The sequence below is a fragment of the Cenococcum geophilum genome (assembly GCF_001692895.1).
Source record: "Cenococcum geophilum 1.58 unplaced genomic scaffold K441scaffold_6, whole genome shotgun sequence".
Taxonomy (NCBI): Eukaryota; Fungi; Ascomycota; class Dothideomycetes; order Gloniales; family Gloniaceae; genus Cenococcum; species Cenococcum geophilum.
In genome coordinates, this window is record NW_027137564.1 from 2,058,567 (window position 1) to 2,083,376 (window position 24,810).

At 38.9% G+C, this 24,810-nt stretch overlaps 2 protein-coding genes across 2 annotated transcripts; one reads left to right on the forward strand and one right to left on the reverse strand.

The window, feature by feature from the left end:
- Nucleotides 1-4,509: 4,509 nt before the first annotated feature.
- K441DRAFT_542987 (WD40 repeat-like protein) lies at nucleotides 4,510-6,370 on the reverse strand (the record flags this gene model as incomplete). Its single annotated transcript, XM_067642716.1, has 2 exons — nucleotides 4,510-5,238; nucleotides 6,023-6,370. Coding segments are annotated over 2 exons (1,077 nt in total), but the record flags the coding sequence as incomplete, so codon positions are not given.
- Nucleotides 6,371-8,660: 2,290 nt separating this feature from the next.
- Nucleotides 8,661-9,371, forward strand: K441DRAFT_684698 (uncharacterized protein; the record flags this gene model as incomplete). Its single annotated transcript, XM_067651808.1, has 2 exons — nucleotides 8,661-8,786; nucleotides 9,150-9,371. 2 exons carry the CDS (start codon nucleotides 8,661-8,663, stop codon nucleotides 9,369-9,371), a joined length of 348 nt encoding a protein of 115 aa, XP_067508168.1.
- Nucleotides 9,372-24,810: the final 15,439 nt, after the last annotated feature.

Here is a 24,810-nt window from a genome sequence, read left to right on the forward strand (position 1 = left end):
GGTTTCTTTATACGTCTTAATGGAGCTGCTAGCGGGTCTAGAGGTGGTGTTGCTAATACGCGTTTAGGGGTTAAAGCAGCTATTAGGGCTTTAGGGCTTCGTTTGGTGGGCCGTAGGGGCCGCCTTATAGCGGGAACTAGCTAAATAAAAGACTAGGATTTAATTAAAAGAATGTCTGAGATAAATATCCTCCTCTTTTAAAAGTTTTTCATATGCACGTATAAGGGTATGGCCGGAGCGGGTCAGCCGCCCTCCCTGCTAGCGTGATTATTTGTTTACTTCCTATAAGATCTAATATAGTACAAGTAGTGGCAAATATTTAAGCTTATTGGATTGTAAGCTGTATTACTAATAGAGAGGATTTTAGAAGCTTCTCCTAGAGTAGTAGTAAATTGGCTAACTATATATTTATATATTCCCCTAAACCCCTCTATAAAATAGAGATTTAAAGAAGATATATTAATAATAGATTTAATTTACCGTCTGACCCGGTCCCTCTAATGGGTCCACGTAGACTAATTCCTATAGTAAAAACTCAATATATATACTAAGAAAAACCCATTTTTGGGTAAATAAAAAACCCCCAAGGGAAACGTGAGAGGTAATACTTTTAGATAGTATTTGTACTATATTAATGGGGGGAAAAACACCGTTAGGTTACTGCTTAGAGACCCCTAAGGAAGGTATCTTAAATGCCTATCTTGCCCTGTCTGCCTTTTAAACCACTTTCCCTATCTGTTATTGCCTATGTGGAATTATATACCTACCTTCCCCCTACTCCGCCCTGTATATATATACGTATACTACTTATAGCTTCCCTACTTATAGTATAATCTAATCTTATTATTATACCTTCTAGTATAATCTACTGCCCTTCTATATAATGCATTTATATCCAGTCCTATATAACCTTTTTTTAAAACTAAAACAATAGGATAGTAATTGGTGCTAGGTGTTTTCTCCTAGGGCCCTAACCTAGGTCCTTTATAATATAAAGGAGGATATATACCGCGTGCGGTAAGTTTAAGCTGTTAGGTAATAATAAAGGCAGGTAGATAAGAGGCCTTAAAAGGCAATAAACGAGAGGCTTTTAGAAGGTGGGTAGATAAAGAGGCTTATTGCGGGCTTTAGCCTATAAGGGTATGTATATACTATATAGGGTCGTACAGCATAGCGTGCCATACTATATAGAAGGAGGACGCCAGAGGTCTTAATAATTATTAAGTTAGTTATCTAATAATCGAAATCGAAATTAAAGGCCTTGATTAGTTATATAGATTATATAGATTATATAAATATATATAAGGGAGTAGGCGGAGGAGGAAGTTGTAATATAGCCTTAGTAACGATCGATAGTTATCGGCAGCTATATCCGTGCAAGCGCCAAGAGGCCAAAATTTTGCTGTAGCCCCTAATAAAATCTGCCTGATACGTGATACTTAGTTATAGCGCACGATACTCCTATTACGACGTCTAGTTATATTACTTCCTTTTAGTTAACACCAAGCTTCTATTATTAACATTAACACTAGCTATAACTCCCCTACCGTTCCCCCGTACCCGTAGCTAAAAGAAATAGTAAAAAGAAGAAGAAGAAGAAGTAGACGAAGTTTCCGCCCTTAGCGAGTACGATTTATACGAGTTTAATAACGTAACGGCTGCCAGCGAGGACCCTTATTACTAAATTAAAATTCCTTAACTAAAACGGAAGAGAGAACGCGAGGATAAAGTTCTTTGGTTGTACACCCTTAATAAACCTCTAAAAGGCTAATTAGAATATAGCAATTTAAACTAGGAGCTTTTCTACTATAAGCGCTGCTAAAAATAGTATTTAAGCCTTATATTTACTTGCGCCCACCTAAAGAATAAACACAGTATAAAAATCCCCCTTAAGACGTCTAAAGTTAATAAAGCAACAAAATCTACTATTAGCGCCTTATTTAATAAACAGAAGGAGATAACTGCTAGTAAAATAGACTCTAAAGTTAATAAGATCCTATAAGATTTGGTAAATAAGGCCGACTTTATAAACGCCCTTTATTACCTTATAGTTACGCGCAATCTTCCTTATACAATTATTAAGTAGCTAGAGTTTAGAGCCTTCCTTTATATTTACAATTATATAGTTAACGACCTCCTCTATAGATCTGCCAACTCGGTGCCATTACTTATTAGTAAGACATTTATAATTTATAAGGATTTAGTTAAGAAAAGACTTAAGAAGGTAATATTAAAAGTCCATTTTATAACTAACTATTAGATAGCTTTAAATAAGTTAGCTTTCTAGGCAATAACTACTTACTTTATTAACGAAGCTAGCTACCTTTTAAAGGCGACGCTTGCTTTATAAGAGTATAAGGAGTCTTACAGTAGTAAGGAGCAGGTAGAGGTACTAATTAAGGTATTAAATGAATTTAATATTAAGGAAAGCCAGATTGGCTATATAATAGGTACATTTTATTAGTTAGCCTAGATCTCCATCTAACTCTATTAAATGCTTACCTATTTAGCGGTAAATAGGTAATAATTACGGCAGTAATAATAAGCTCTGCCGTTTAATCCAAAAGCACTTTCCCTCCTAGTCGGCTACTTAACACCGAATTCGATATATAGGCCATATAATTAACCTCACTATTTAAGCCTTCCTTTTCTATAAAGATAAAGAAGCCGTTAAAATTGTAGTTTAGGCAGCTGAATAACTTTAACGCGAAGGGTAACTGGCAAATATCCAGTTGGAAAATGAGTATAATTAAGACAAAGCTACGTAGGCCAAATGGTAAGAAATGGGAGCCCTTGGCAAAATCCATAATATCGCCATATGGCTAAGGCGTTTAATAGAGCGATATTAAGCCTTCCTAGCGCTTGCTAAGAAGATGCTTTCTTATAATAATAATATAAGGTAGAACTTATGGCTTACTATGCTTAAGTTGGCTATTAAGCTTAAAAACGGTATTTACGTCTTTATTAACAAAAACTGGGACTCTATATAGAAGAATAACCTTAGTCGCAATAAATGGGACACCGTCCGCGAGACTATTGCTATCTTAGGGCCTTTTAAGGATATAACGAAGTCCTTAGAAGGCGACTTAATGACTCTAAATAAGGTTCTGCGGAGTATGGATTTCCTTATTAAACACATTAAAAGTAAGTAGGAGGAATACGCTGCTGACACAAACCTCTTAGCGTCGCTTTTAACTATATAGTTTGCTTTTAATAAGTATTATAAGCTAACTAATAAGACTCCTACCTATACCTCTGCGCTTCTTCTTAATCTAACGCTTTAAAAGAGATATCTAGATAATTACTAGTAGGCGTTAGAGGAGCGAGATCTAGGTATAATTAAGTGAGTAATTAAGGCAGCACGGAGCCTTTGGAAGAAAGAGTATAAATATAAGCCAGTTAATAGTAAGTAAGTTTAGTAAACTAATCCAGATCTTATTAAGAACGTATATAAGAGATAGAAGTATAAAAAGCAGCTAGAGTAAGCCTCTACTAATAATAAATTTAAGCGCTTTATTACAGTAAGTTAGACCTCCCTTTTATAATACCTTCCTGCTATTCGCGATAGCTAATATTACTAGCTTTTAGCAGGCAACTCCTCTAGCTTTAATTGCCGACTCCTCCCTTAGCTAGTGGCTTAAGCCTTCGCAACAAAAACTCTGGCTAAGGCTCTTACGTATAGCTATTAATATCCTCTCTATACCTGCTATGTCGGCTAAATCTAAACAGGTTTTTTCTGGTGCATGTTAAACAATATCATGGCAACGCTTAAGGCTTAGAGTGGGGGTAATAGAATAAATGGAGTGCTTAAAGAGCTGGATCCGTTAAGTTGTAAAGGTAGGTAGCTTTATAACAACCAACGTGGCCGCTAAGGTATTAGGTATTAAAGGACTAGATAAGGTAGAAGGCAATACGGCTAAAAACCTAATTAAGTTGCTAGAGGCTAAATGGGAGTATAACTAATACCAGAAGTCTATCACCGACTTCCTCTTTTAGAAGTCTGGTAGGCGTAGTGGCAATTAGCAGTAAGTAGAGACTTCCGCAGGCTTTTATCCTATACTTAAGCACTCCTACTAACCCCCCCTAGTGTATTAGGTAATATTTATATAATGGTTATAATCTATATAATATAATCGAAATCGAAGGCCTTAATTATTAGATAATTGAAATCTAGGTGTCGATTATAATTATATCGATTATTGAGACCCCTGGAGGACGCTGATTTAGATGCCGTGATTTAAGCAGGTCAACCGTATGTGAAGACGAGTTGGTCGTGTTCCTAAAGCCTTGTTGGGGCTCACCCTCCCAACAGAAACTTCTTTCTTCGCGATCACCCGTCGCAGCGCCAGCGGTGCGCAGCCGTACGGACGTCTCTGCGTTTGCTCTGGTAGTCTATTGACACGATCCTAACGGAACATCAATAGTACTGCCAGGTTCCCGGGCTCCACCGCGTGGAGGTGCAGAGGCCGATTTCATGAAGCCCAAGAAGATATATTAATAAGTAATTACTTAGTAGATGGTGAATTCTATAACTTTTACCATACCAAAAGGAAACCCTAATACAGCGAGATTCTCCTGAAACGCTGAACAAGACGGCCGATACTCTAGAGGGAGCCAAAGTAGCTTTGTTTTTATTAAGGTAATCCAATTATCCTTAATAAAAAGGGTAGTATTGCGATTTAGTTGAGCCACCTGTAGATTAGCATCGATTCGAAGGAACCCACTGTTAGTGACAAGATACAGGCCATTGTTAGAAAACGCCAAGGTAGAAGCGAAAGTATCCTTAAGCGTCTGTGTCGTAGCGCCAGTCGCTGCATCCCACAACCGTACAGTGTCGTCGCGCGAGGCCGATGCGACCAGCTTGCCATCTGGCGAGAAGACGACCGCATTGATCGTGCGGGCATGGCCCTTGAGCGTCTGTGTCGTGGCGCCAGTCGCTGCATCCCACAACCGTACAGTGCCGTCGCGCGAGGCCGATGCGACCAGCTTGCCGTCTGGCGAGAAGACGACCGCATTGATCGAGCCGGTATGGCCCTCGAGCGTCTGTGTCGTGACGCCAGTCGCTGCATCCCATAACCGTACAGTGCGGTCGTCCGAGGCCGATGCGACCAGCTTGCCGTCTGGCGAGAAGACGACCGCATTGATCGAGCCGGTATGGCCCTCGAGCGTCTGTGTCGTGACGCCAGTCGCTGCATCCCATAACCGTATAGTGCCGTCGCGCGAGGCCGATGCGACCAGCTCGCAGTGATGTCAGCGGTTAGGTTAGGTTACAAAAATGAGGCCAAAACCGATCCAAAATTCGGATTTAGGCTACTAACCGGTTATGTAACCGGTTAAACCAGATCAACCGGATAAAATATATAGATTTTGGAGTAATATAGTGTATAAAGCGGTAAAGGTGCTTAAGGAAGGTACGGAGGAGTTGTATAAAGTAATGAAATAGTATATAGAGATCCTATAAAGCTTGCAGGACGTCAGCAGTGATATTAGCGATCAATAAGCAAATTAGAACGTCGTACTTACTATCGCGAGTCTTGGCACGGTGTTAAACGACGATTAGTCGTCAATTATAAAACAATAAGGGCAGTATATGGGCAGTAATAAGGGTAACGCGATAAGGGTAGTAGTAAGGGTAGTAATAATAAAGGCGACGCGTTATGGGCAACGTGATATAGGCGACGCGATAGGGATAACGCGGTTAGGAATAACCACCTTAACTTTATTAACTCCATTAAATTAACTACATCTAATCGATCTGATTATCTATAAAGCCTCGAACGGATTAACTCGGGCGTTGCTACACGGCAATTTTAAGCCAATAGACGAGGCTTGGCTCCCTTAGGTGACGTTCGCCCTTACCTAAATTCTTACCACTAAGGCCTTACTGGTTCCTGGTTACCTGGTTATCGCTAAAGCTTCAGAACCGATCCAGATTAAGCCAATAAAATCGTCTAACCGGTTAGGCTTTGAATTTTGGTATAACCGAACCGATCCAATAAAGTAACCTAACCAGTGACATCACTGCCAGCTCGCCGTCTGGCGAGAAGACGACCGCATTGATCGAGCCGGTATGGCCCTTAAGTGTCTGTGTCGTGGCGCCAGTCGCTGCATCCCACAACCGTACAGTGCCGTCGCCCGAGGCCGATGTGACCAGCTTGCCGTCTGGCGAGAAGACGACCGCAGTGATTGAGTCGGTATGGCCCTCGAGCGTCTGCACCAGCGCGCTCCACTCTACTATTTGCGGACATGTCTTTATCCAATTAACTATTTCTCCCTTAAACTGCTTGCGAACTTGGCTCTTCTGCGGTGCAAATGCTAGTGCACAGTAATATATTTGAAGGGGCGCTTCCTTAATAATCGATCGGTTATACTAGAGGAATCGCTTGGTGTTATAGAGGAATGCATGCAGATTGCAATTATCCTTAAACTAGGATTATCTGAGTAGTTGTGTGTTTTAATGGATTAGAGATATAACTTACATTAACTATAGACTGTAGTGCTCCTATAGCACGAACCCCTTCTGAGCTCTGTCTAATCTAGCTAAGGGACTCCACCCAGTGGAGTAGATGGTCCCGTAAGAAGTAATGCACTCTATCACCGTTATAGAGCTGATATTTACTGCGCTGGAGATGATCGACCTAGTACCTACAAGCGTACTGAAGCTCTGCCGGAAGATAACGCGTAAGACTCTTGGGTGGGACTTGTGCTACTCTAGCGCCTAGATCCCCTAAGCCACAGATATCTCTTTGGAGCTTCTGGGACATAAGCTGTATGCAGTAATTTACTAGCGCTTTATGCGCCTTCTTTTCATCGATCCAGAAGTGCATATTACGGCATCTCTGCGAGCTAAGGAGGAAATCGCGTAATGAAGGATGGTGGAGTCGCACTGGTACGGCTGGGTTCTTTGGGATATCCAAGATCGAGTGGAGTCCTCCTAGTATGCCGCCAACCTTCTGTTTATGCATATGTAGCATTTGGGCAAGGGAGGGAGCAGGAAGTGGTAAAAAGAGCGTAATAATAGCCCCAAGGGCTTCCCTTAATATTTTATAAGCCTTGTCTTTCTTGCGCTGCTTTAGATGAGCGCTAATAGAGTTATTAAGAACTTTAGTGTAGATATTGTTTAGCTCTTCTTCGGGTTTAATGTCGGATCCGTCCCCCTTAAGGATATCTAACAACCGATCTGGACCGCAAAGGTTACCACCCTTATTAATAAACCTACACGCAGTTGCTGCCTAGATAAAGAGACCTGCCGCCTTCTTTACTAGATGCCTAATAGCTTCCTCTCCTGGCTAATACTTATTAAGGGCATATTTCCGCCGAATAACTGTAAGGGAGTGCTGCAGAAAAGTGGAAATATCACCATTAATAATAGATTGTGATATGTCGTGAAGTATAAAATCCTAATAATTCTGGTTGGGGATGAGTGAAAACCCATATCGGATAGGTATGTCAGGCCTGCTTGTAATAAGCACCCGAAAACAGAGTCCCCCAAAGCGCTGGAAATTGCTTAATAGGTAAAGTACCTGTCTTACGTTACTCTCCTTCTCGCACTCGTCTAGTGCATCGACCATAATAAGCAAAGGGGCCTAAAACGAGCCAGCTCCTAGCTTAGATAGTGGTTGCAAAATAAGCTGATTCTATTGGTCCTTTAGGGTCCTGCTGCTAATACTTTCGTCGTTTAATATCGCCTTAACGAGTAAAGACTTAAAGGCGGCATATCTTTGCGCCAGCTGTGTAGCAATAGTGCCAACAAACTTCCCCGTATCGCTTCCGTCCCTACTACCTCTTAAGAAGAAAAAGCTGGCCATAAAACATCTTTTGTTGTAATATTCTCGGGCTATCGTGCGAGTGATAGTGGACTTTCCTGTTTCTGCCCAGCCGCTCAGCCAAAAGATGTATCGCTCGTCATCTTCATTAGCCCATGTCCGTATTTGCTGGAGGACTTGAACTCGAGTATTAGGAAGGCACTGAGGGTGGTCGTCTTTTCCAAGAGCATTAAAGGCTGCTTAGGGAGCGGCAGCTAGCCGCAGTAAGGGGTCGGGTTTATTACTTGGATAGTTGTACTGGTGTTCTAACCTTGCATTAGGGTCGAATTGCTTGCGTAATGGAGTGGGCAGCATACCGATCTTAACGTCCCGCCCAGCTTGGTTGTTAACAGGCCCTTGATTATCAAAATGAGCTATAGTTAGTTTAGCCCAACTTGCAGAGACTATTGCGTGAGTATGATGGTCTTATTTCTTCGTGGTGCACTAACACGACCGGTAGCAAAGGCTGGCCCCGCCAAGGCTCACTTGCATCTCACTTTGCCAATTTCGGAACTGCACAACTGAGAGATTTCATTTAGTGTGCTTTGCCCCTCCCTTAAGTCGAGATGGAGAACTTAGTGGTTTCCCGCTTTAGATGATACTCTTCTATAATTCAGCTTTAGTATAGCGCTACGTAAAGATGCCAAAATATGGCCTGGTAACGTTGTATACCGCTGTTAAGCCTAAAGCCGAGTTCGTCCACCTAAGACTTGTCGCAACCGTCTGCTTACTACCGCGGAATCTAGCATTGTCTTCGTCCATGGCTTGCGGGGTCATCGAGAGAAGACCTAGATGAAAGATAGATATCTTTGGCCAAGAGACTTCCTCGCAGCCGACCTTAAGAATAGTCGAATCATGAGCTTTGGTTACGACTCCAACATTATATATTCGGACACTGCGGAGGTCACACAAGGCAGTCTGGAGAGCGACGCACGAAGCCTCTGCGCTTTGCTTAGTGCTGAGCGAAGCACGCCAGATAGTGTACACCCCACGTTCCCACCTGAGTATCCCTTGACCCGTTAGGGCGAGCAGAGGGGAAGGCCCGTGCGCGAACACCAGAATCAGAACAACGCGTAGAATTCAACCATCAAATACACCACCACCATGCCTTCTAATCACGCTAGACTTAATGCAGATCTTGTTCGGAAGACTCAATGTAAGATTCCCCCAAATAAAACGGCGAAAACCCCCCCCCCCGAAGCCTTAGCCACTCTCCGAATTTTGTATTCCTAAGCACGGCTACCGAATCCCACTGATTTGATTGGTGGGCTCTTATCGATAACCTGCGTGCCCAAGTTAACGGGTTAAGGGATATCTTAAAACCTAACGAAATGTTGGCCATAGAAAGATCAACCCATCATTCTAGTGGCACACAGTCTCGGCGGTCTAGTTTGTACAGAAGCTATTGTTCTCGGCGAGCGAAACGCAACTGGAGACAGTGTGCAAAGCATCGCTAAACGCGTTAATGGCATTGTCTTTCTTGGTACACCATTTGCCGGTTTAAACTTGGCGAAGTGGGGCGATATTATCCGAGCGATCTTTAATGTTGTTCGCAAAACCGATTAAACAACGCTGAAAACTCTAAAAGAAAACTCTTATGATTTAAAAGAACTGGGAATAACATTTCTAGAGACTATAAGGAAACGGAATAACACGACGGGGAGGGTTAGGATTGTGTTCTTCTACGAAACGCTTCCCACCCATGGTGTGATGGTAAGCGACTGGTATATCCATACACCTTAAGCTTTGCCCTTACCTACTCTTCTAGGTTGTTAAAGAAAAATCTGCCTCGTACCCTGGCATTGGAGAGACTATCCCTCTATGATGCAACCATGTCGATATCTGCAAGTTTGCCTCTAATAACGACAATGGGTATAAGGTTGTGAAGGAGAAAATTGTTAAGATGATGCAGGGCTGCCAAGAGGATAACCGTAAAGGAGTAAGAAAGCATCTTATATACTATAGAAATAGAAAGCTGATGGGTATTCTAGTCTGGCGATACCATCTTTCATAACTATAACAAAGTGATTAATTAAGCAGGGCGGGATATGAACATAGGCAGTCAGAGTTTTCAGTTTTGAGGAGAGGAAACAGCTGAGATATGTCTTGGGAGTGATGTTAGATGAATAATTATGCCCATTCGCCTGTCTCATATATCCCATCCAAATATTATCGTTAAATTACGTGGAGAAGTTCAACTACGAACAAGAGAAGCGCTAATAAAGAGCACCGAGACCTCGCGCCGACACTTCTATCCCATAAGCTGGTGGAGGCCACCTCGAAATGTGGCCCGTGCGCGAACACCAAAATATTGACAATCGGCCCAACTAAATACACCAACAAAGCTTCATAAGCCAAAATACAACGACTATGGGCCGCAATCGTGTTTCTAATGATGTGGATTTTGTCCAACCTGATCAATACGTTATTCCACCAAACAGGAAGGCAAAGCAGCCGCCGCCCGACCCAAAACCTCTACCCCATTTCGAGCCTCTACACATTGAAAGTCCGTACATTGGTGGAGCGCCCAATCTTCCACCCGATGTCAATCCTACCGATCCCTATGCCTTATTTAGGCTTATATTTACGGAGGAGTTGCTTAAGGAGCTTGTTGCTCATACAAATGAGTATGCAAAGCTTCATCCGATAAAAAAGAAGAATGCGATAAAAATTCGCCCATGGACCAACACGACGACGACAGAGCTCTTGGCGTATTTTGCAGTGATAATTCATATGGGCATACACATAGAACCTGACATTGCTGATTACTGGAAGCAGACCCGGCGGCAGGGGACGAAGCATTTTCTGGTTTATGAGCATATATCGTTAGTGCGCTTTCAGCAACTTGATCGAATGCTTCATATATTAAAACCAAAGCCTACCGACGATCCTAGGAAGGAAGACCCGTTCGACAAGGTAGCTACACTTAGCGAGCACGTACGCCAGCGCTTTCGACTATTTTGGAAGCCTGGAACCCACCTTGCTGTCGATGAGATGATTACACGATTTACTGGGCGCGCATTCGAGCCAGTCAATATACCGAGCAAACCAACGCCCGAGGGCTTCAAAATATGGGCTCTAGCCAATGAGGGCTACATATTAGACTGGCTGTTCCATGCCAAAGGCGACAAGAAAGGCCCTATTGATTTGGATACATACTGGACAAAAGAGGAACACTTTTCAAAGACGCAGGCAGTGGTGCTAGATCTCCTCATGCAGGAAGATGAGGTAACTGGGCAGCGCTACATTCAGCCAAATAAGCACATTGTTTGGCTAGATAATCTGTTTATAAGTGTTAAGCTTTTATCTCGGCTTCGTGACGAAGGGATTGGAGTAGCAGGAACCGTACGAACGACCAAGACAAGACGTGAGGTTATCGATGAGGATTTTAGCCCTACTGTAGGGCCAAGGAAATATACACCAAAATCGACCCTCCTGAGCAGATCGACAACTCGCTGGCGGAGCTTAAATTAACCTACAACAGCCAAATTACATGGGGCAAACTCTATGGGGCGCTCTCAAAGGACGGTACCGTAATGCAGTTCGCTTGGAAGGACGCCAATGTAGTGCTTTTTATGAGCACTGTATCAAATGGTAAGATTCTTACCTCAGGATGAGACTCTAGTACTAATGACGTCATGCATCGCCAGGTCGAGTTCAAGTTAATCGATTGCGACGACGTCCTGCCACAACTGCCACAGGCGCTGCACAGACTCGAAAGGTCTTCGGGGACCAAGCTGTAAAGGAGCTATCGATACCAGAGTTCATTGACATGTATAATCACTTTATGGGAGGGGTTGATCGGGCGGATCAACTGAGGTCATATTATAACACCCAGCGGGTGCATAATAAGTCTTGGAAACCTCTGTGGCACTTCCTCATCGATATAAGCCTTGTAAACTGCTACAAGCTATCATCCCAATCCTCCCCTGGCCACTGGCCCACTCACAGCGCCCATAAAGCCTTTCGATTAGAGCTTATCGAGTCGCTATTTAATCACTCAGTAAGGCTTGCAAAACAGAAGAAGCCACCTGCTACAATGGAGGACAAGGATATACATAAGGCACCGGCTGAGGAGCATGGGCAAGGACCTGTTCTACTGTTCAGGAACCACAGAGGCTGCGCAGCTTGCATCGCAGCCGGTAGGAAGTCGAGCAATACTAAACACCCAAAGAAGCCTCTTATGGAGCTTTCAATAAACACCATAAAGAAGCCTCGCGATAGTAAGGATTGGAAGAGACCTAAGCGTCCTCCAAGGACTAGAAACGGCTGCCCTCTATGTAAAATACCGCTCTGTACGAAAGGAACCTGCTGGCAGGAACACCTTAATCAAATACCGTGAATATAGCATTAAATATATACATTTTTCGGGAGATATTAAGCTTCAAAATCGCGATCAATCTGAAGCTTTATTACGATAATACGGAAGACGATTTGGGAGGATCTAATTGGCTCGGTTAAAAGTGGCCTCAATCCACCAGCTTATGGGATAGTCGAGTAATTTGCCACCGTGCAGGGCGAAGCTTCTGGAATCCTCTAGATTAGTGATAAGATGGCTAGTAACAGAGCTATCTTTAAGCTAAAAGACTTGCTATGCTTCGGTTTTAAGGGAGGCGGACAAACACCCTAATCACGCTAGCAGGGAGGGTGGCCAACCTACTCTGGCCACACCCTTGTTAAGGTCTACGACCCCCTTATACCCTCCCTACAATCCTATGGCCAGATACGTGGGCTGCAAGATCTCGGACATTCTTTTAATTAAATCCTAGTCTTTCGTTTAGCTAGTTCCCGCTACAAGGCGGCCCCTGCGGCCCACTGAACGAAGCCCCGGAGCCCCAATAGCTGCTTTGACCCCTGAACGCGTATCAGCAACACCACCTCTGGACCCACCAGCAGCTCCACTAAAACATACAAAGAAACCAAGCGCGAAGGTATAAGAGGCCTAGCAGTCACTAAGGACACGAGCCTAAATATCAGCATAGTTTAAATAGCAGATAACTGCACTATAAACTAGACTATAAGCTATATAGCATATACTGCCTCCATTCCCTATAGTAAGAGTCTCTACCTCACCTAAATATAAAGGGGGAGGTATTAACCGTAATAAATTTTATCAACTTATTAAAAGCCTTAAAGAAACTATAGTATAGTAGAGTAACATTATTATAAACTAGAATAGCATTATTAAGAGTATTAGAAATAACCTTATAGACATTAAATTAGAATAGTAAAGCCTTAAAAAGCAAAACGCCGAACTCTAAAAGGCTATCTGGTCCTTATAAGCGCAACTAAACACTCCCTTAGCTTTAACACAATTATAGGCATTAGTAGTAGCTAGTAGAGGTATAGTAGGGTTAGAGATAACCTTACTATAAATAATAAGCGCTAGGAACCCTAAGGAACCTAATTAGTAGCTAGTAATAGACGTTAGCTAAATAGGTTTAAAGGTAATAGAGAGGGTAGCTACTACTAAAGTAGTAAAGTAAACCATTGTATAAGGTATAAAGGATATTAAGGGGCTTATAGGAGCTATACTTAAGGACTTCTGTATATAGCAAATAAGCAATAGCGCAAGCATTATTAGATTCTTGGTAGAAAAAGATAAAGAAGCTATATTTAGGCAGACGACTACTTAATAGCTTAAACTGTATATCCCTAGCGCAAGGCTTATTAGACCTAAATAGTATATAGTTAAGGCGGACTAGGTTAAAGTACCTTTAGCGATAGATATTAATAGCGGAAAAGTAAGTAAGTTAGCTATAGAGCGCTTTAGGGTAGAAAATAGTATAGAGGTATATATAATAAGATAGCTGGGATAACTAAGGCCGCGCGGCTAGTACGTGTCGGTAATTGTTAAAGTAGCAATAAAGGAGGATATAGAGAAGCTGCTTACGTCGGACAATATATTATTTAGGGGAGGCGCGATTATTATATTACTATTTAAGGAGCGACGCACCCTTATAGCATGCTATAAATGTAGAAGGTTTAGATATAGGGCTAGAGACTATATATAACCTAATACGTGCGAAATATATAGGCGGGAAGGCTATCTTTAGTGTGAGACGGTTAATCTATACTGCGTAAACTGCTAGGGTCCTTACTAAGCCTTATACTATAAATACCTAGTATATAGGAAAGAGATGGACAGGATTCTTATACGACAGCGCTATAAATAAAGAACTTTAGATCCTCTAGGCAAATATAAAGAAGTGTAGGGAAGCGTAGTATGCGCTATATAATAATAAAGCGCTAGCGGACTTCCACTTTATTTTAGGCTAGGAGCCTTACTGCTTTCTCTTAGATAGGGAAGTGGTACTAGCTAGCTTAAACCCCTAGTAGATAAGGTTTATCCTAATAGGCAGGCAGCAGCGGTATCCCCTAGTTAGGTTATATATCTGGGTATCTAGAGAGCTAGCAGCTACATAGCTATAGGTAGATTTAGCAGATATTACGGCGGTAGTAGCGTATGTCGGCCAAAGGAGACTTATAATTGTGTCGGTATATATTCTAGATAGATATTTAAGGAGAACTAAGGAAGAGAACCTAGAGGAGCTCTCTAGCAGGCTAGAGATAATTAATGGTCTAATTTAGGGTGAACTATTGCGCGACCTATATACCGAGGTGGTAATTATAGGCGACTTTAATCGGCACAATCTGCTATAGGGAGGAAGTTATATTAGTACCATATTAACGCAGAAAGAAAGCGCGCTAATTATTAACTTTATGGCGGACCGGTTACTTTAGAGCCTACTTTTAGTGGGAGTACTTATATTTAAGAGTAACATAGGGCGAATATTAATGATTAACCTTATACTTGTAACCCCGGGCCTAGCGAGTAAACTAGTAAAGTGCGCTATCTGGGAGTATAAGTACGGGTTAGACTATAGAGCTATCTATACTAGCTTCTAGGTTGATATAGATACGTAGGAGAGCTAGGAGAGGCTGCTTATTAAGAATGCGAACTAGGACAAGATTTAAAAAGATATAGAGCGATAAAAAGAGATGGGATTCCCTTTAGAAAATATAGACGAAATAGTTAACTGCCTTAATAGGTGGGTTAATAAAGCCCTTAAAGCACACTGCTAGCGGGCTAAGCTATTACTATATATAAAAAGATAGTAAAACAAAGACCTTATAACGCTAAGGAAGTTATATATATACTAGAGGAACAGAAATAGTACGATGCGGAGGTAAGGAAGGGACGACCCTAAACTACGTAATATTGCAGCAAGAGTAAAAAAGCTCTTCTATAGGACTATTTGGCGATATAAAAAGCTCCATTAGGACGAATTCCTCGGTAACAGTGATAATATATAAAAAGTATCAAAATACCTTAATCCACAGGCTATAACCGCGTTCGCTAGAATACTGTTAATTAAGAAGGCTAGAGAATAGGGAGAGGTCGTTATAGAGAACTATAATATTGTAAGAGAACTACTCTAGGCATTCTTTCCGGTCCTACCGCTATACGAATAAGAAGAGGAAGCTATAACTAGCTATAACTAATTACTATAGGAGCCTATCGCTAAATATAAGGTTAAGGTAGCTGTATTTAGGGCTAGCCTAAATAAGGCTTTAAGAAGGGACGGCCTACTAGCTAGGGTATAGCGAGAGATATAGCCCGTACTAAGCGGTAAGATTATCACTTTCTTTACCAAATTACTTAAGATAGGGAAAGTACTACAGGAATAGAAGGTAGTAAAGATTATACCGCTATAGAAGCTAAAGTAGGGGGACTATACGGTAGCAAACAACTATAGGCCGATCTCCCTCCTCCCAACGCTAGGAAAAGCACTTAAATTGTTAGTAACGGAGAGGATAGTATACCTAGTAGAGGAACACAGCCTACTACCTAAGATATACTTTAGAGCTAGGAAGTAAAGGTTAATAATATATACGCTATCGTATCTCTATAAGGACGTATTTAGAGTATAAAGAGGAAAGAAAACGCTGTCTTTAGTATTATTTAATATTAAGGGTGCGTATAATAATATAGCTATAGAGCCGGAAATTAGGAGATTACGGCAGCGATAGATACCTTAAATAATTATATAATAGGTGTAGAACTTTTATATAAACCGTTAAGCCTATATCCTAGTTAATAAATATATATTAGAGGTATAGGCGCTCCTATAGGCGGGTCTCCTATAGGGATCAGCACTAGCCCTAATACTCTTTCTATTCTTTAACGCGGATCTTATATAAAGCGCACCTAGAAATAGCAACTCTATAGCCTTTATTAATGACTACTTGGCATAAGTTATAGGCCCTATAGCGGAGGAAAACACGTAGATTATTTAGGGCAAGATTATACCAATACTTAAGAAATAGGAGAGGACTAGTAGAGCTTAATTTAAAGTAAAGAAAACGTTATTTATCTACCTTACTAGATATAAAGAAGCGGGTAGGGATACTACCACACCGCTCTAATTTAAAGGAAAAAGAATCCCCCCAATACAAGAAGTTAAAATCCTTAGGGTAATTCTTAATAAGGAGCTATGGTTTAAGGTATACCTAGCAAATAAGGCAGGCAAAGCCACTAAGGTAGCGCTAGCGTTGCGTAGATTAAAGGGACTATAGTTTAAAAGTATTAAGCAGCTAGCTAAGAGCTTAGTCCTACTAGTAGTTATAACAGAACCTTATAGTAAGAACTACAATGGGTTCTGTTAATGGGCTAGGTGTGTAGGAAATACAAAGACAGTAGTTAACAATGTAATAATAACTAGTGGAGTGGTTGCCTAACAGATTAACTCCAATTATATTCTAAGAATTATTACAAGGAAGGAACTATCTAGGTAGGGACCGAGGATCCTTAAATATATAACCGTACTCCTATAAAATCCTTCTTATATATAATATACGTCTTATCTATATTAAACGTAACATCCCTTACATTTAACGCAGCCAATACGTTCAACTATTATATAACTCGCTTACTATTCCTTGTTATATAGTTCTACGGGTTCCATCCTAGTCCGTGCCTATATTAACTAACTAGCTTCTTCTAACTCTTCTCTAAGTAGTTATAGCATTGTACTTAAAGCGTCCGTAATACTATCTCCCTCCTCTTTATCTTTGTCCTTAAAGATACCTAGCATCTCCAGGTCGTTTACTAGAGGTGTAATATCCGTCTAATTAATTTAGTTAACATTGTTGCTTATTATACCTAAAGCAATTTCTTCTCTCTCTTAGGTTAAGCGTCGCCTTTATACCGTCTCCTTAATACTATTACTAGGTGAAGTAATAGTAATATCTTACTCTCGTTGTGCAAAAGAGGGGTTAAGTTACGTTGCAATCGTAAGTCCTTCTAGTTACTAACCTTCCTCTTATTCCAAATGCACTCGCGCCAATATGCATTTATCGTGTGATGTTCGTTCTACGTCTAATGTTAAGTATACGCGTCCTATTACTCTTAATAGTCTTTAAGTTCCTTAAGTAATTTATTATAGGGTCTTATATTTAATCTACTGCTGTAAAACTTAACGGTGAATTAGCCTCTGCGCTGCTTGAGGTTTAGCGTACCTTAGAAGAGTCCGCACGTGTTCTTAAAGCTTAGCGTCTAGCTTATGCTTATCTTTAGCGTTTAGAACGTGTCCGTAAGAAAGTTCGTTTAAAGGAGTGGAAGCTTATTTAATAAGGTCTTTAGGAATTAGGTAATAAGAGAACCGACTCTCCTCCTATAGTAAAGGGAATAACTCTAAGTAGTTTAGCAGTCACTCTTCCTAGGTCCCCCTTAGGTGACTTATTCTTTAATACTCCTTTCTTATTAATATTGCCTGATCTATTTTCTTCCGATACTTCTATACCTTTCCTATAGCGTTCTTTAGATTCTCTAGTAGCTCCTAGGTAGTCTTAGTGTAGCCTATTTACTTAACCTTATACCATATTTTATTGTTAACGTCCTTATAACTAACAATCCTTAAAACTTACTATTTATCTTCTTCCTATCCTCTATACGTGTCTGCTTTGTAGACTAGTAGCTTAATATCCCTATATGCTGGCTCTAGCATCGCGATATACTATATAGGGTAGATCTTTATTTTGGCTGGTAGGTTCAACTTAAATATAACCAATAAAATCCTCTTCTTAATTTTAAAAGGTCCTAGTCTAACATAGTCCAACTTCTTACTTAGTCGTCAACTCTTAAAATTTTTGTATAGTAGCCATACTTTATTTCCCTCCTTAAGATCTAGTCCCTTAGATCTCTTAGCATTGTAGTATTTCTTTATCCTTTACTATACTACTTTAGCTATTTCTATAAGGTTCGCATAAAGGTTTATTAATATCTCCATCCTTTGCTTAGCTGTGCTACTTGCTTTCTTTACTTAATATAGCAATAATAAGGTCCTTAGCTTATATCCGTAATTTGCCTTAAATAGTAACATACCTATTCCTTTTTATGGTGTTATATTGTATGCAAACTATATAACTAGTAATAGCAATACCTAATTATTTTGTGCGTAATTAATATAATGTCTTAGATACTGTTCTAGTATCTAGTTTAATCTTTCCGTTTAACTATCTGTCTATAGGTAATATACGGTAGAAGTTGCTACTTAAACTCCTTACTCCGCTAAGAATACCTCCTAGAATACTGCTATAAATCTTAAATCTCTATCTAATATAATTTTGCTTAGTGCTCTATGTCTTATAAACACTTCTTTAATATAGATTCTAGCAATATCTTCCGCTAAGATTTCTTCTATATATGCTATAAAGTATCCCTACTTTATAAGCTTATCTACTATTACTAAGATTATATTATAATCTTANCNNGTAATAGGNTCTNTTAACTTTAGTAANTTAATAATAAAGTCCNATAATATAACCTCNTATAGTCTCTCTAGTATTTTAATAGGTTATAGCCCTCTATATAGCTTATGCCTCGTTAGTTTATTCCTTTAGTAATCTAAATATTCCTTAATGACTTTCCTAGCTATCCTCTAGATTCTATTAATAATATACTCCTCCTAGAGTCTTAACACTAAGCCCGTAGCTCTATTATGTCCTTAAGTTAGTCCCTTATAAAAGTCTTCTATAAACTGCTCTGCTATACTTCTTAGGATATACTTCGCTTCTTAATTCTCGTATATATCTGACTATAGGTCTTCTAGCTGTTCTTTTAGAATTCTTTATGCCTAAAAGCTTTCTAGTGTCTCGTAGACTTTTTCTAGCTTACTCTCCTAAGTTGCTGTAATTTTTAGATAATTATACCTAATTAATTTATCTATATCTTTTCGTAGTAAAGCCCCTAATGGCTTTTCATTATTTTATAGTTTAGCTTTCCGACTTAACGTATTAGCTTATGTGTTGTCTATATCCTTAGTATACTAAATCTTAAAATAGTATTCTATAAGCATCTCTACCTATCTAACCTGTCTTTAGTTAAGTTCCTTTATTATTAGGAATCCTGTTAGGTTCTTATAATCCGTTTTAACTATAAATAGTTTCTTTATACCTTATAAGAATGCTCTCTATTTCTTTAATACTGCAACTATACCTAATAACTCTTTGTTGTAGATGTTATAGTTCAACTCTAGTAGTGTTATCTTTCAACTATAGTATGCTACTAGATGCCATCTATCTAAATACCTTTATATAAAACATGCTTCTAATATAAAGTCTAATATATCTGTTTCTACAACCGTCTCTAGTCCTGGTTAATAGATCTTAAGAACTGGCTCCTAGGTAAACAACTCCTTAACTTTCTTAAAGAGTTCTTGCTGTTCCTCTCCCTATACCCATAGTTCTTCTTTCTTCGTTAATCGCGTAAATAGTTTAATATTCTTTAACTATTGCGCTATAAACCTTCTACAGTAATTACAAAACCCTAGGAACGATCTTAATTATATAACGTTCTCTAGTTCTTACTAATTTACTATAGCCTTAATTTTCTTTAGATCTATGCTAAGTTGGCCTAGTTTAATAATAAATCTAATAAAATCGGTCTTTCTGGTAAAGAACTCGCATTTCTTAATTACTACTAGCATCTATTCTTCCTATAGTCTCTTTAAGACCCATTTAACATATTCTCCGTGTTCTTCCTCAGTCATTAAGTAGATAATGATATTATCAAGATATACTATAACAAATTCATCTAGGTATTCTCCTAATATATTATTAATACGTTTCTGGAACATTACTAGTGCGTTTATAAGCCCAAATTGCATAACTAATGGTTTATATAGTCCTTCCTTTGACCTAAAGGCTGCCTTTTATTCGTCGCCTTTCTTAATTCTAATCTAATAGTACGCCTATCTTAGATCTATCTTTGTGAAGATTTGCGCGTTGCCTATCCTATCTTAGATCTCGCTAATTAAGGGTAAAGGATACCTATCCTTTCTAGTAATGCTATTTAACTATCTGTAGTCGATACATAGCCTTAGTTTGCTATTTTTCTTTAGTATAAACAGTACTGGATATCCTACTAATAACTGTAATAGTCTAATATATCCCTTTTATAAGTTTTCTTAGATAAACTCTTTTAATGCTCTACCTTCTTCTTCAGTAAGCTTATAGATTGGAAAGAACCTTAGACTTATTCCTGGTTCTAATTCTATTTTATAGTCCTATGCTATATACTCTAATAGCTTTTTACTTTTAGGTGACTATAGTTTCTTACTATACTTATGGTATCTCTTTGGTATATAGCTTAGCCCTTTTTCCGTTTCTTTATAGGTCGCTCCTACTTAGTACTATACCATCTTAGCTTATTATCGCATCTTGCGGCGTTAAGTATCCTTAATATCGACTTAACCTATAATCCAATCAATTTTTAGGTTATATTCCTGTAACCAAGGCATTCCCAATACTACCTTATTATTCCCCAATAGTAATATATTGAAAGACATTTTAATCTATCTCCCTTTAATGGTTAGCTGAATAGGTCCTATTTTGAGATTAATAATGCCTCCTCCATAGGCTATCGGATCTCCTAAAATTATCACTAATAGGTAAGGACGTTCCTTCTATCTGTATAGTAATCCTATTCTTTTAACTGCTATTAGCGAGATATAGTTCCTTATTGCTCTACTATCTATTAGCGCCTTAAACTATTAATCTTGCCATTTAACTTATAAATTTAGGTGTTGTCTTTAAATTCCTTTAAGGGTCTAAGGCTCTACCACTAGCTTCCTCTAGTTCTATAGGCCTCTACTTTTCCTAACTACTAGCTACTAGATCCTGTTTATACTTAGTCTAACTTAGGCTAATACTTTATTCGTTTCTTATCTTTAATATACTATAAATAGGTGTTCTCTAGACATTCCCACCATTATTGTTTATCTAGGCATTCTTTTATAAGGAATCTTCCTAGTTAAAGTATTAAGTCCCCTTATTCTTGAACTTCTACTAGGTACTAACTATGCATATACTTAGCGTTTTAATACTTTACCTCGTCTGTTATCTAATACATCCTTATTAGATACTTCCGATTTTTGTCTTTTAGTACTCTATGTATATTACACGCATTATCTACACATGCTATCCACAATAGTGTATAATGTGCTTGATGTTTTAGGTCAACTCTCAGCTTATTTTTGTCCTTGAGTTTAAACCTTTCTCATATTAATCTGAGCGTCGCAACTTTATTCATAGGTACTAAAATACGTCTTTTACTTCTCTAGTCCTCTAATTGCTCCTCTAGATCCTTTAATGTTATAATTAAGGCTCCCTTAATATGAGTTATAGCCTTCTCTATAATCGGGTGGTCTTGGATAACTTTCTCGTCTAACTATATATAGAAATCCTCCCACTTATCGTTTTGTTGCTGCCTATACCACTTTTAATATAGCTATTTAAGTATATACGGCTCGTCCGTAAGGAAATATCTCTTTATTGCTGCGTCGTAACAGCCTTTAGTGTATTATTCTTTAAACCTAGTAGGAATCCCTAGATCCTCTTCTTATTCCAGTTCGGTAAGCCATTTAGCTCTTAGTGTGCCTGCTCTAGGCCTATTAGTGATTCTTTATACTAGCGCTCTGTCCCTTATACGTCCCAATATGCTAGATCTCTTATCTAGTTTCTGTTTTTGCTATAAGGTAATTCTTGCTCTAAATTCCTCTATAGTTTCTTTTATATCGCGTCTTGCAAGTAGATCCTTAAAGTCTTTATACTTCTTGATCTTAGTATTAACTTTTTAATCTTTAGGCTGAACACTGTGTTCCCCTAGTAAGTCCTCTAGGTCTATATATCTGTCTCCTAGCCTAACCACTATTTGTATTGCAGATTCTCTAATCTATAAAGAAGCCTTTTGCCTTTTATTTGTAGGTGTTCTAATTTATACTCTAAATTCTTAATCCCTTGGATTCTTTAATCCTAAGCTTGCTTCTATCTTAAGCTTAGCTTTAGCCTTAGTTTAACTAGGCTTGTTTAGTGTCCTTATCTCGTCTTAAGAGTCCTAGATCTTACTTATCTCGTTTTAAGAATCTTATACCGTTGGGAATTCTTATCCCAAGCTTATTTATATGTCTTTGAACTAAGCTGCTGCCCTACTCTATTGGTTTTCGTCCATTGTGGGTCTTTAGGTATGCCTTATCTTATCTTAAGAATCTTAGTCATCTCTTATCTCGTCTTAAAAATCTTAAGCCTTTGGCCTTTTACCTTTATTAAGTGGTGAGCTAGCACTAGCAGTTATCTACTTGCTTAATTGTCTCTAGATATTACTCCTTCCGTCTTATAAAGCAATAGATACCGTATTTAACGGTATTATAATGCCCATTACTAAACCTTACTCTATGGCGGTCTTAGTCTCTACTTCTATTACGTTATTAAGGTTTAGATACCCCCAGTTAGTTCCTTTACTATCCTCGTCGCTATTAATTAATAAGTACTCTAACTCTATTGTTATTATTACTAATTATTGTCCGCATGTTGCTGTAATATCTTAATCTAGCTTATAGAGTCGATCCTGTTCTTTATCTAACTCTATAGTTCCTCTAAGTCCTCTTAACTCTGGCTCTTATAGCTAATAGCTTGCACCATACTTAGCGTCTTTATAAATTTGGCATGTATTATTATAACAAAACACAAAACTTTTAATTAAACACTCTTTTGTTTCTCGCAGTATACTATTATCCCTCTATATGTGTATATTATATGCTATTAGTCTAGTTCCCTTTATTATATAGTAACTCTAACCATCTTTATAATCCCTTACAAAGTAACCCTATTTTCCGTAATTTATATAAGCTCCATCTCTAAACCATTAACTTTATTATAGAGTCCGCCTAAACGTCTTCTGCTATTAAGATCCCTGGTTTAGCCTCTACTCCTTAGTCCTATAATTACTAGATCCTTAACCTCTAGGTTTCTATAGTTTCTTACTTTATCTCTTATAGGCTTCTTTAGTACCACTTAGGTCTATTAGCTCTGCGCTATACTATAGTTTCTAACTTAGCTTTAGTCGTTACGTACTCTACGTCTTATACAACTATAGAACTCTATCCTAGCCCTTTTTAGCCTATTCCCTTTAGAAGATCCTATTATCAATCTTAATCGCTTAATCTATTAATTCCCTTAGGGTGCCCGTATCTTCTATTAGAATAATTACGTCCTAGACTTTAGCCTTAAGTCCCTATTTATACTGTGCTATAAGCGCCTTATTATTCCACTTAACTTGTGTTACAAGTGTTTAAAACTATATCGTGTACTTAATTGCTAAAGTTCGCTGTGTTAGGTCCTAAAGCTTTCTCTCTACTATAGTTGTTACTTCCGGGTCTCCGAATATCTATATTAATTATTCCGCGAATCCTACCTAGCTAGAAAATATAAATTATACTTCTTAATTAGTAGTAATTATCCCATTAGTCTGTATCTCTGTTAAGTAGGGTTTAAACTATTTAAGTGCCCGGCCTATTAGGAATAGTCCTGTATAGGCTATCTAGTCTATTATTATGGCTAACTTAGCCCCTTCTTACATGACTTTAAAATGCATCTGCGTTAGAAATCCTTTGAGCTTCAATCTCTCCCCTAAGAATCGTTTAATCAATAGTAACTTAACCTTTACTACTCCAATTCCATTAAGTCTATTCTTAAGTACTATATTATTTTCTATTAATTAATCCACTATTTCTTATAATTATCCTACCGTTATAGGTTATTGTAAGTTAGTATCTGCTATACTAGTGTCACCCCCTAACCTTGAAGTAGTTGCCGCCGTTAATGGCGTAGTGGCTGCTTTTAGTGGTATATTATTTGACTTCCTATATTTAATACCGTAACTAGGTAGTAATTGTATAACGGAACCTTATAGCAAGAACTACAATGGGTTCTATTAATAGGCTAGGTATATAGGAAATATAAAGACAGTAGTTAATAACGTAATAATAACTGGTGGAGTGGTTGCCTAATAGATTAACTCTAATTATATTCTGAAAATTACTATAAGGAAGGAACTATCTAGGTAGGGACCAAGGATCCTTAAATATACAACCGTACTCCTATGAAATCCTTCTTGTACGTGATATACGTCTTATCTATATTAAACGTGACATCCCTTACGTTTAACGCAGCCAATACATTCAACTATTATATGACTCGCTTACCATTCCTCGTTATATAGTTCCACGGGTTCCATCCTGGTCCGTGCCTATATTAACCAACTAGCTTCTTCCGACTCTTCTCTAAGTAGTTATAGTATCGTACTTAAAGCGTCCGTAATAGTAGTAGACTATACGTCGCTAATATAGTACCCGCTTGCGATATAAGAGTTAAAGTAGCTCCTTTAGTAGGCGTAGAGGATTATAGTATAAGCTATTATTAGGGGGTTCCGCACTATCGCTCTGCTAATAGCGGAGGTAGAAGCTAGCTTGCTCCCTTTTAAGTAAAGGCTATATAACTAGGCCATCGCGTTCTAGGTATTAATTTATAAACTAGGTAAATCACATCCTTATTAAATAATTTGAAGACAGAGGCTTTATAAATAGCACTAGTCGCCGCTTTAGAGGATAGTAGAGATATGTAAGGATATCTAGGTAAATAGGGTGCTAGAGGTTAAACTATATAT